The sequence below is a fragment of the Rissa tridactyla genome, chromosome 6 (assembly GCF_028500815.1).
Source record: "Rissa tridactyla isolate bRisTri1 chromosome 6, bRisTri1.patW.cur.20221130, whole genome shotgun sequence".
Classification (NCBI taxonomy): Eukaryota; Metazoa; Chordata; class Aves; order Charadriiformes; family Laridae; genus Rissa; species Rissa tridactyla.
In genome coordinates, this window is record NC_071471.1 from 42,699,611 (window position 1) to 42,712,544 (window position 12,934).

General features: G+C 39.1%; 1 protein-coding gene across 19 annotated transcripts in view; it reads left to right on the forward strand.

The window, feature by feature from the left end:
* The window catches only part of LDB3 (LIM domain binding 3), a 129,466-nt gene that overhangs the window by 36,055 nt on the left and 80,477 nt on the right, over window positions 1-12,934 (forward strand). For all 19 annotated transcript variants that reach the window (XM_054206918.1, XM_054206920.1, XM_054206919.1 and 16 more), the window contains one exon: window positions 3,437-3,588. In XM_054206918.1, the coding sequence (XP_054062893.1) occupies window positions 3,437-3,588 (152 nt within the window). The remainder of the gene's footprint in view (window positions 1-3,436; window positions 3,589-12,934) is intronic.

Here is a 12,934-nt window from a genome sequence, read left to right on the forward strand (position 1 = left end):
CTTGACACTTCAGATCTGGCTGCCCTGTATCTCCATCTGTACGCTGGTATTTTGTCCCCAACAATTACTGACTGTTCTCAATATCTACTGTAAATGCATGCTGTGTGTTCACTTGAAAGTCTCACAGAGAAGCCTGTTAGCCTCTAACTAAAATAGGTATAATTTTGTACTTTGATTTATATAGATTATACATCCAGACTTCAATAACGCCTCCTATATAAAGATCTACAGAACCAAATAATCTACATAGCATGTTCTTAGCCAGTCGGAAGACTGGGGGAAGAGGTAATTCTTTCCTGATACTTACTATGCTTCTGAATTACAGGTACATTAAACTAGATCCATCTTTCATACTTGTGAGTCTTACTGTCTATGAAGCTAGGATAAGCTGAATTTTAGAGGTAAAGATACATCAATGGAGTGCTGGCCCCTGAAATGGGAGTTGCAAAGGTAGAGCTGTATGAGGAATCCAGCCCAGAATTCGTTACCATTATACTTAGCTGAAGAGATGACTATAAATCCGTTTAATTTCCCTTTCAAATAAAGGAACAGTGGCTGGTAAGCCATGATTGAGACCATTTCCTTATCTTTTACAGTATGGTTCTCCTGTAGCTCTTTGCCTCAGAAAGGGTGTTGCAATGGTAGTAGTTAGAAATTCATATAAATCACAAATTCAAAGTTACCCAGGACTTTAGTATTTCCTGAAAGTGTTAGGCAGAAAATACTAGAGTAAGTGAAATCAGGTCACTAGTTATAACCATCCCCTCCCTCTAAATTTGGCTCTAATTCTAGGACAGTTGTAGTTACCTGATGTATCTTTATTTTAAGATATAGCGTTTAAATTTGGGTCTGCAAAAAGTAGAAATCAGAGAAACTGAGAGGGAAGTTATGTTACAGCATCTTAAACTAGTCACAGATCTACGTTTCTTTATCCTTTCTGTGGAAGCTCTGCGTCTCTGGGCTTATTTTGTTTGAAGCATCACTGCGGAATGGAAGGAGAGACATGTGTTAAATAGGAATTCCCAAATTAGGGCAGAAATTTGACTTTCAGTAACTGGGTTGATGTTCCCAGCATTCGGAACCAGCTGCCTGGAGACTGGAAGTATCGGCATCACACAGTTAACGTTTTGTAGGCAAAAACTTGCATGTTTCATGAGGAGGTAAAAAGTGGTGTCTTAGGCAAGTGATGTGTGAAGATTATTTATTAAAAAATCTTTATCAAGAAGGCTCAAGCCTTGGTGTCCACCTGACTGGCAAACAGTTTATATTACTAGAGAAAAAAGGTAAATTGAGAAAGACTGAAGTGTCCTACCTGGTGAATTCACGTCTGACTGACTGATTATCTGCGTTTTGCTTTTGTTCACATTTTGCCTTTTCCTGACCTCTTATTTTATTGCAGATTTTGTTTCTTGACATATTTGGGGGACTGAGCGGGGAAGGGTCTTTGAGTAACTGTACAAGTATATGTGGGTATGCAAATAATCCATATTCTTTATAGGCTTCTAGATTCTGTGTACTTAGCACAATGTAAGTCAATGAAAGGCATAGCAGCTAATGTTTGTATAATAGGTTAGGGAAACTATGCTTGTAATATGAATCTCTTGTTTCTACTAATCTCTTTCTTTGAGGGTATGTTAAACTAGAGAATAAAACTCCATCATTGAAACTTCCACGGAGTATTTCCCCCACCCCTCAGTTCCTTAACAACGGAAAAATACATCAGGGAATGGCACTGCCATTATCAGTCAGCTCTACTTTGCAGGAGAACATTATATCTGTGCCCGTCCTTCACTCGGAAAATAGAGCACTTATTGATATTCTTTCTAATGGAAAGGTATAGAAAGCAATCCCTTCCAGTCAGATCAGTTCTGGGATGTTATTTACAGTGCCTAATTCCAAAGTAATCTGTTTTTAGTGTTTGAGTATTCAGGGTGCTGTATTCTAGCACCCTGATACTGGAGCTTCTGTTCTAGTAAATAAATTGTCAGAATATGCTGTCAATTAGACTGCCAGCCTCAATACTAAGCACCTTTAATGGAGTCTTAAGAAAGGGGTTTGGTTTTTTTCCTTTTTTCTTCTTTGTCTTTTCCAGTGGAAGAGCACAAACAAGCAGCCTAGGGAATTGTTTTGGGAGGGCTTTGAGTACGTACATATTTTGAAGTGTTTTGAGGTCATACTAGGGAAGGCAGCTTAAGAAATTTCACTTCACACTTGATGAGGAAAAATGTTTGGATTTGTGTTGGGTTTTGGTTTCCTTAGGAATTTAATTCCACAGTTTCAGCCTGGCTGAATTCACACGGGAGTTTTGGCTCATAATTAGACACATCTTTCTTTTATATTCACTGTGCTGAAAGAACAGGGTTTTTGACAGCAGCCTTTCTTGTAGTATTTTAGATTATCCTTGGGGTTTTTCAGGAGTGAAGAATGTAAGGGAGTACCTAAAAATAAGAGCAAAGACTATAGCTTATGTCTGTACCCTTTAAGTACTGAGTGCTGAAAGCAGAGGACAACTCTGATGTGCTCACTAAAATTTGTGTGCCTGATGGTACATGAAGGCTCTTTCGTTTTAGTTTGAGCTCCCTAATGGAGGCAAGTTTCATGAGTAGCTGTGCTGAATCAATGTCATCCAGATGCAAGCTGAGAGGGCTGTGTAAAATTGGGATCTGTCCATTCGGAGCAGATGCAGTTCACGAGGCATCTGGAGCTAACAAAGAGTGATGCCATATTGAATGACCAGAATTTCTGAACTGTTGTCTCTGTAGTTGGGTTTGTAGTTGAAGCATTGTGGCTTCTTATTTCTAAAAGTGCTGGTCTGTCTTTGGAGGGTCAGGGCCAACAGGTTGATAATGTAGTAATCTGTCTTGGTAATGGAGCTATACTTGTCTGTGGGTAAGGTTAAGCAGAATGATTTCCTATAAAGCTCACTATAAAAGAAGCAAAGCATGTCCAAGGCCCCTCACACGCATTCATTTTCTGTCTGCTCAATATAATGAATTAATTTGGGAAAAATGGCTTTTTGGAGGAAAAATACAATAAAATCATGCAGTAAATAGCGGTTCATTAGTTTCCCGCTTCTGAGTAATGTCTCTGTATACTACTCCAATATAAATAGTGGTAATTATCCCCTTGAGGAGGAAATAATAGGTGGTAAGGGAACCACTACATTGGGCTTAACCTCTCAAAATGGAAGTAATGACAAGTAGATGTTGTACTGGACCTTTGCAGAAATGTGAGCTAATTTTGAGTTTGTTTAATTTCCATAAATTTTGTTGTTCCACCCCTACAATAACAGATAGTGTTGTATCTATTACTGTATTTGTTGCTGTATCTATTCCTCATTATAATTCTTGGCGAGTTCTCTAGAAGTACTTTGTGTACAAAATGACTTAGCCTGATAATGCCTTTTTTTTTTTTTTTTTTTTTTCCCCCCACACAGATCACTCCTGGCAGCAAGGCAGCACAGTCACAGATGAACCAAGGGGACCTTGTGGTAGCCATTGATGGAGTCAACACTGACAGCATGACCCACTTAGAGGCCCAGAACAAGATCAAGTCAGCCAGCCACAACTTGAGCCTCACTCTTCAGAAGTATGATGATATCAGTTAAAGTCTTTACATTCCTAAGGGCATCCTCTGAAACTCGTGACTAAGGGATATAGATGTTTTATCTCTGTCTGTTAGATTCAGAAGTGTTCATGGCGCAGATATGAGATGGAAAACTAAAATCTGCTCTGATTCTTGTAGAAATAAGATGGATTCACGTAGAAATCAGTATGGTTGATAACGTTGAGTGTACCTGTGTTGAATTTAGCCTGTTGAATGCGGATATAATCCCATATCCATTCAAGCCTCAGTTAAAAAATAAATCCAACAGTGATGTTTCTTATTCCCATGTGGACAACACACGGTTTTGTTTGGTTAATTTATGAACAACTATTCTAGAAATGACCATAGTAACAAGTGTTATGAGCACGTGGGAAGAACCTGTCATTCACATGGTGAATAATCAGAGCAGCCTGAGAATTTGTGTTAATGGTTTGGCACCTATGAGTTTGAAAGTGTCCTCCCTGCGTCTGACAGAATAAGAAAGGAGTAGCCTGAGTGCAGGAAAGGAAGCCAGTAGAACATGGAGAGAACAGACTTTCTCATAGAGATGTGATAAAAGTTGTCTTGCAATTGAGAAAGCAGAATCTCTTCACATAACGGGTCTCTCAACTTTCCCTAGTTAATGTTGCTTCCAAGGAAACTTGTTCTCAAGTCAGATAACCTTGCACAGAGGTTTTCTGTAATAGTTGTATTAATATGTAACGCTTCATAATTATATAAAGGAAAATAACTGCTATTTTATTGCATTGTGGAGAAAATAATTTTTGCATAGGCCAGGCAGAGACAGGTACGGAAAGCAGGTTGTAATGTGGAAGTACAATTTCTACATGATTATACAGTAGAGCTAAGCAGTATCAGGAACAGACAAACACCTAAGGAAAAAAGATCTTTAGCTGAAGTTTCCGAGACAGAGTACTCTAAAGCAAAATATATGGCTGAGTTTCCCACATGGCTTCACCATTCTCAAGTTTGTCTTTAAGTGGGCATTCCAGATAATGTATAAAATAAGTACACAAAGTAGAAAGATGCTAACAAAATTGCAACCTATTTGTTAGCTTCTTTGAGAACACTGGGTAGACTTATGTATTTCCTGGAAATGTGTCACACACATTTTCTGGAAAGAGTTTAAATTAAAGAGTTTTCAGATTTTCATCTGTTCCAGATTTTTCTCAAAGGTTGTAGTCTAACTGTTTCAATGAACGCAAGGGAGGTAGGGAGATGCATGGAATAATTTCTGTCGCCTTGTATGATGTGTGTAGGAGCATAATCCGAAATGTACTGAAATGGGCTTTATATCAAAAGCAGAAGAAAACGGTCTTCCAAAGTTGTTGAGGGAAGATGGGGCACTATCTTGATGCAGGTACTTGAATTCTCATCCTATGACCCATTCCAGCTTCTTTTTGCTCCATTATAATGAATGCTAGTGATATTATGAATATAGGTATGATATCGTTTTTAAAAAAATTACATTGTTCTGGATTATTTTGTATTTGAAAGTTAAGGAGAATCATCTCTGATAATGTATTTTAGAACTTCTGCCTCCTTTTCTATTGGATCCTTGTGTTTTTACATTGAGAGAAAATGTTTCTTATTGTGCTTTTGCTTGTTGCACATTTCGAGTTAATTTTCCTGGATATTGGACCTGAAAAGTGGTCCAGTGGCTGCCTCTATGGCCTGGCATTTAAAACTCTAAATCATCACTTCTCCTTCCACACAGATGAAGGATTCCCAAATCTGTGACTGACAAAAACAGATTATCGTAATACATATCACAGATGCAAGTCACTTAAAACAGTAATCTTGATCGCGTGGATCAGGCAGGGATAGTTCATGTGAGTAATTGTTGTGCTTTTGTACTTGCTGACCTCTAAATTACACCACCAGCAACTCTAGCGGCCACAGCGTTAAAAAAAAAAAAGTGTTTTACAGCATCCAGGACAGCTTGCTTATTGTTTAATGACTGAAGTAATTTTTAATTTTCTTAAAGTATTTTCAGACTGCTAAAGCTTTATTTATTGTGGTATGCATTATTCTTTTTCCACGTAATTCTAGTGGAAGTATCGTTATTTATTGCTTTCTTGCTCTATTGCTTCTTTTCTTTTTTAAAGCTTGCCTTGTCTCTTGGTTCCAAAACAATAGTATGTGATTCAGATAATCAACTGATGTGGATAATGAACAGTCAAAATAAGCAGGAATGGAGTGTTCCACAGACTGATATATGCTTGCGTAGATAATAGATGTAGATGAGTTAAGATACATTTTGAAAACAAGGAAAACAGCTTTAAGTGATATGAAATACTATTAAGCACAAACAGGTCAGACAGCTTCTTTCTTAGCAAGTGAGAACTTTTACAGATGGTGCTTTTGCTCTAAACTTATACAATTCGTAGAATCTCATCTTCAGTGTGACAGTCGCTTTTTGATATGAGGTATTAGTTTGATCGGTGACCCATTCAGCCTTACTAGAGTTATATGGGAAAAACAAATGACAAAGACTGAAAAGTGATTTTTTTTTTCAATTAGGGTGTTGTTTCTTAAATGATTAGGGGCTATACAAAAAGTTGTGCTCAGAGACATTAAGCTGGTTTTAACTTTGCACAATTCAGTATTTATACAAGCTAAGCTAAACCCTACGAGCACATGATCTCAGCCAACTGACATGTGCATAGAACCCTATTAAAGATCCAGTATCCCAAAGTCTTGAGCAAAAGGCATCTCCGCAATATTTGGAAAGTTAGATTAATCTCACCTTGAAAAATCACTTTTCCTAGGCACAAATGGGCTAATTTAACTAAGTACGAAAAGATTGTGTCAGTTTAGCCACCTGCCTCAAATTTACAATGAAACATACTTTTTTTCAACCAACATAATTTTACAAAGATTGTATTGGTGAGAAGAACTGTTAACATGAAAAATATGGGAGCAGTCTCTATTGATAGTAATTTTATAGAATCATAGAATCTTCACGGTTGGAAAGGACCTTTGATATCACCGAGTCCAACCATACACACACAAAAAAAACCCTACAATCTCTGCCACTAGAGCATGCCCTGAAGTGCCAAATCTAGATGTTTCTTAAATACCTCTAGGGACGGTGACTCAACCACCTCCCTGGGCAGGCTGTTCCAGTGCCTGACCGCTCTTTCAGTAAAGTAATTCTTCCTAATGTCTAATCTAAACCTCCCCTGCCGCAACTTCAGACCATTTCCTCTGGTCCTGTCATTATTCACTCGGGAGAAGGGACCAACGCCCACCTCTCTACAACCAAATAAGAACAAAACAGGAGAAAGGCAAATTCTCGTGGGACTTGGTTACCAGGAAAATGACTGTGCTAAGAGATAATTTTTACTTTTTTAGACATGGCTTGCAGCAATGAAACTGGAGTGGTGTGTTCTACTAATATGGAAAAACAAAGCTAGTTTCCATAAAGATCTTAGAGATGGATACATTCAGTTACCTAATTTGCATAAAAGTTTGGAAACATTGGAAATCCTTTCAAATGGAAAAGGCATATATGTGCGTTGGGAAATGGACTGTTGTGACAGGAAAACTTAAGCCCTAAATTTTGATGATCCTGGACATTTATGTGCAGTAGTCACATGGCTCCACAAAGCATGTTTCAAGGTCATGGAATGCCTTACCAGCCTATCTGTGGCTTGGTTTCACTGTTGCAGCACTGGAAGCAGAAGTGGACGCACTTGTTTAGTCTGTAAGGCCATGGAAGAAGCAGTGGAATGTGAAATCTAGACATAAATGCTCTGAGACAGAAAGCTTTTTATTTTTCTAATGGCTCTTGGCTCTCAAGAGCGATGGCCTTTCCTTTTATTGATCCTGGCCAGGAAGGTTTCATGAGCATTGTTTATAACCTGACAGTTCAGACAGTGTTTGCTGCTACTCACTTTTATTATCGCGTCTAAGTTCCCTGTGGGGTTTCTCTTTCAGGGTGGGGAACTGGTTATTTTTTATTTGGCTGTCAAGAAAAGCTGTACATGGTGTCAGCACTTGTGCAGGACATCAAATTGCAAGCCATCAAATGTAGCAGAAGGGAAGCATTAAGAATGCCCATTCGTACTTGCTTGCCTAAACAATGAGAGTCTGCACTTCTCTGGCTATACAAACTTAGTTTTTCTTCAAGTACCATCAATCTGTGCTGTTCAAGATGCACTGACATTGCTCGTCAGTGAGTGCTTAGTGCGCAGTGCTGGCCTGAGTGGAATTCGCCATGTTTGTCATGTAGATATCCCATTATGGGTTCAGGAATTTGTGGATGTCAAGTGTTTTTCTGATATCTTCCTTCCTTAAACTCCCGGTTAAATTTGTTCTTATCACCTCACCCATGCTATATTTTCACATGAAACCACAAAATTAGGATGAAGATCTTGCCAAGTATGCCAGAGGTTTGATCAGGCAGCCAGAACTTGTCTTGTTACTGGCTTGAGTGCAGCACCGCGTTTTCTGACTGCTCATTTTCAATGTCTGGCTGCCTCCTGCTCCAGAGCCTGCCCTCCCTGTGCTCCTTTTGGGAAGCTAAAGGATACAGACAGGCAAGTGTCAGGGAGCTGAAGTATTTGTACCATTCCTAGAGAAAGAGACCTGTGATCCAGTGGTGTGGAAAGGTATGGGACACTCCAGACCAGCTCTGCTTCCTTCGGTTTAGAAGACAAAACACATCTGGGAAGCGAATTCTCTTTTGCTGAAGAAAAGAGAACAGCAGTGAGGGGAGAAAGAAATTTCTTTGGCACTGTGCACTATTACCCAGTAGAACTCCATGTGGCATGATAGTATTCAGGCAAACAAAGCTGATATTCTAAAACATTAAATACTTAGGTAGATGCAGCTCATTCCTTAGAAACTTACATGACTCTAGATGTACTGAGAGGAAGTCTAGTTCTGCTAGACAATGCTATGGAAGGCTATGATCATACTCTATAATGACCTGGGTTGTGGTGGAAAAAGACATTGCTTTGCTTTTAATCTTTTTGTGGCCTCCTGGAGTTTAGTCCTCAGTCATTTTTCAGTATCAGTTTTCTAATCAGTTACTTGAGCTACACAGCTGCACCCAGGCATTTTAATTCTGGGCCAGTCAAAGTTCATCTTTAACTGGCTGGCTGTCCCACAGAGACTGGGCTGTAAACTTATTGTCCTACAGTATTCGTTTCACAGGTGAAAAACTAAATGCATGCAAAATCTATTTTTATTTCATACAAATGGCTTTCTTTTTTAAATTCACAGTAAATGCAATGCACGAGAGTGCAGTATTATTTGTCAACACATTTCACTGGAGCATCCACAACATCCATTTGATCTTAACTCAAGGAATCTGATCAGCCTCCTTGGAAAGGATTCACCAAATGTACTGGCTTAGTTTTGGAAAGTGCTGTAACATGAGGACGCCTCATTCTGCTGGCACAAACATTCCTGTGACACTCTCAGACTCCTGCCTTGGCGTCACCCTCTGCTGCTGGAGAGGAGCAGGGGAGGCGCAGACTTTCTGCGCCTGGTGCGTGTTGACACAACCTCCCCCTCCCAGGGCATGACAATGATGCTACCATTTGCTTCCAGACAGTCACATTTGACTGTCTTTTGCTGGAAAATCTTGAGCTAAATAATCTTTTTCTCTAGTGAAAGGGAAAGTGTCGGAGGCACAGCTATGAGAGACTTACGGTAAATATTTAATAGCTTTCCTTTTTTGTGCAGCACCAAAAGATGGCTGATCCTGCAGTATTTATTTCAGGCCTACTATAAATAAAGCATGTGGTGACAGCAAACTGCAAGCAAGGGGAATGCAGTGGTTATTGTAAACTGCTTTCTTTTGTCTGAAGCTGTGAATAGTAACCAATTCTGTGCATGTTTTAGGTCTGCTGATGGGCATGATTTAAATCAGAACCAGATTTAGGCTGCGTTTATGCTCAGAAGAATTAGAAGAGGGTATCTATCCCAGTTTAAGACTAAATTAAAACTATATAAACAATATTGATGAAAGCACAGTCTGACATAGTGGTACTCAGACTGTTCTGTAGAAACATTTCCTAAAAGCATTGTAGGAGATGATTAGTAAAAACAAACAGAAAATGAAAATATGGGCTTGAATTTTTTTTCCCGTATTTGAATGATTCCATTACATTCATCAGACTAATGATGTTTTCATTCAGGGGCTGCTTACATACTAGAGGTAGAATCTGAGCCCATATGAATGTGACTTTTTTTTTTTTTTTTGGAAAGGAACACTAATGCTAGCGATAATTTGCTAGTGTTCGTGTTCAGCATTGTGAATATATCTCCTGAAATCCATTCTTGCAGTGACTAAGTTTTTCCTGGTTGCTCCTGCCTTTCTGACTGCAATCTTAAAACTGTGGAAACTGAACGCCCAGTACCAAACGGCTGCTCCTTGTGTGAGGCTGCAGCAGTGCTTTTACACTCAGGAGTCCCACCTGGGACACAATAGCTAGCATAGCAGCACTGAAAAATTCAGGGAACAGGGTCTACATTGAGACCCCAGTAAAGATCTCTGAATTACTGGATGCAGAAGTGAGATGGTTGTGACCATGTCAGACTGGATTAAGGATATGAATGTATAAATACGCCAATATCATTCACAGCAGGACCGAAAGGTTAAATTAAGAAAATACTGGCGAAATACCAGAAAGGAATAAATTTAAAGCTGATGCAATGTTAGATATTCCATGTGGCGTTCACTGGAATAATTATGGTCTAGACTGGACCAAGTACTGAGGTGTGTGACCATGTGGACAGTCTGTGTTGGAGCCCTCCCCACATCACTCAGCGAGCACCTTAGTCTGTAGGTAACTGCATGGACCTGCATTCAGGAGAGGTATCACAAAATCTACGGAAAGGTAAGAAAAGCAGAGCAGTCAAACGGCTGCTTACATGCTTTACTGAATCACAATGTGTATAAATTCAAATTTTTAAGCATATTAGTAGAAAAAGTAGAGGAACATTAATAGTGGATGTGGCATATGATACTAATTAGGTTTTTTTGCTTAGATATGTGACCTAGAGCTTTTGAGAGCCATCTGCCTCCAATAGCCAAGGTTTCCTCCCCAAACTTCCGATCATGCTGTGTGCTCAAAGCATTTAAAAAGACGTATCCTACTAGTGGATTTAAGGAAGCTACCATGTATTGCTGTGAGCTGAGAGTGGTGGTCCTCCCTCACTCCTTGTGAAATAGAGGTGAATCCCATCACTTGCCCAGTTGTCTCTCTATGCAGTTATGAGAGGAGAGTAGAATTTGTTAATAGATGTCAGGGTAGCATTTGGGCAGGGCTGTGAGTTACTGTCTTTGGGTAGTAACATTTAATGCTGGTTAAAATTAATGAACAGCTTTTTCCATGGAAAATGAAATAAAATATCACTGTCAGTCACTGCAATAAATATATTCCATACATGAGCAGTTTAATTGAGTGGACTGCTATTTACACTCACTGCATAAAGTGTCCTTGTTAGTTTTAGAAAAGAGCCTGGAAACTGTGGATATATGCCAAGGCTTTAAAGGGCAATGAAGTTTTCATTACAACAAGATTCTACTTAGGGATTAGAACTGTTCTCAGAGTGCACATCACTTTTTTTTTTTTTTCCCCCACGAAATACCAGCTTAGAGGTGAGGTTAAAAATCATCGTTTTATTTGGCTGAGAAATATTCTCTGGATGAGCTAAAGATAATCTCCATGTGCATCCTTTCACATATTATACTGCACTCACCGTGGAAAGGTCAGGATGGGTATCACGGGCACATCTCACCAGGGTCAATGGGCTGACACAACACACTAAATACACATGACAGTTGTAATCTTTCAGACAAACAGTTACTGGTTGCATTCTGCAGTGAGGAAGTGGATACGTTACCCAAAATGTTACCGTAGATGGGAAGGTCACAATGGGACCTTTTCTTATTGATTAACATTAATTAGCTTAAGCATCATCATGTCAAAATGTAAATTACACACTTGAAGCTAATTGGAATGGATGATATAGTATTTTTAAGAAAGGGAATGACGAATTGTTCTATCAGGTAAAATACTAAGGTGTTACTAGATCGATCTTGTAATGCGTTATTTGTGCAGGTGATGTTTGTAGTTTCCTTTGGATCCTTTTTACTGCGGTGTTTCTTGCCCACCAGCCACTATAAAAACTATCAAGCCTCATTCTTTTTTCACAAAAATCATTGCTGGCCCCATTGTTTCTTACAGCGAGAGCTGAGATACACCAAGGTCCATTTTGCCTGGCTTTCAGGCACCTTCTGGGGTTGGCTATCTCTTCGTGTCTGTGCTGTCCCTGGCCGGTGTCTGTTGCAGCGTGGCAGTACTGAGCACTGGGTACAGACTGGCCCTGTGCTGTTTCTGCCTTACTGTAACGACTTCAAACAGTCCTTGAGCACTTCAAAAGGAAACAAATTCTTTTGACAAGTCCTGGCTAACTGTCTTGACTTAGCAGTCTTAAGACATGGAGTTATGTTTCCAGTCAAAGTCTCTCAGGTACAGGCATTAATGGAAAGCTCGTTGAAGTGTTTTAGTTTGGAAACAGAAAAAGTGAAGGCCTAAATGAGGCGGACTGTAGTTAAGATCTAATTATCCATGATTGTGTTCACTAATTTTTCTCTCTCTTACATGTCACTTAGAAATGCTCTAAAAGCCATGTGGCACGCTGTAAGGTCCACATCCCCAGTAAGAGGAATTACAGGAAAATCAGTTAAGTAAATACATTTCATTAACAGCTTCAGGAAACTAAAGGAAGTAATTTGTAGTCAGGATGCTCAAAGTATCCTGAGTTAGGCTTTTGCTGCATTTAGCCAATTTATTATTGAGGTGAGAATAGTGGCTTCCTATTTATAATCAATTCCTGTTTAAATATTTCTGAGTATTTGAAGTACTGTGGTTTTGCCTGCACTGTGCTGAATGTACCGCTTCTATTCATGTTAATGTTTCTGCTGTTATTTTAAAGCAAGCATTGAGAGGAACATCTGACGCTTTCATCTGATCAGTAATAGCCATAGAAAACATGTAAGTGAGAAGTAGAAAGCAAAAAGAACACATATCCTCCCTCCAACAGAATCCCTGTTTCAGCCTAGTTAAAATGTATTTTACCTGTGAATCCTGTGCTATTCAAACTGAGTTAGCATGGATAAGTAGAAAAGATGTGCAAAACTCCTGTAATGAAATCTGAAGTCAAATGTGTATCTGGATTGGGTTAACATTAAAAATTCAGAGAAGTAGCATCATGATTATGATCTATGGATGAAAAACTAGTAAAATATCATATTTGAGCTTAAAACAAAGCAACTTAGCTATGTGAGAGAGTTGACTGATAATAT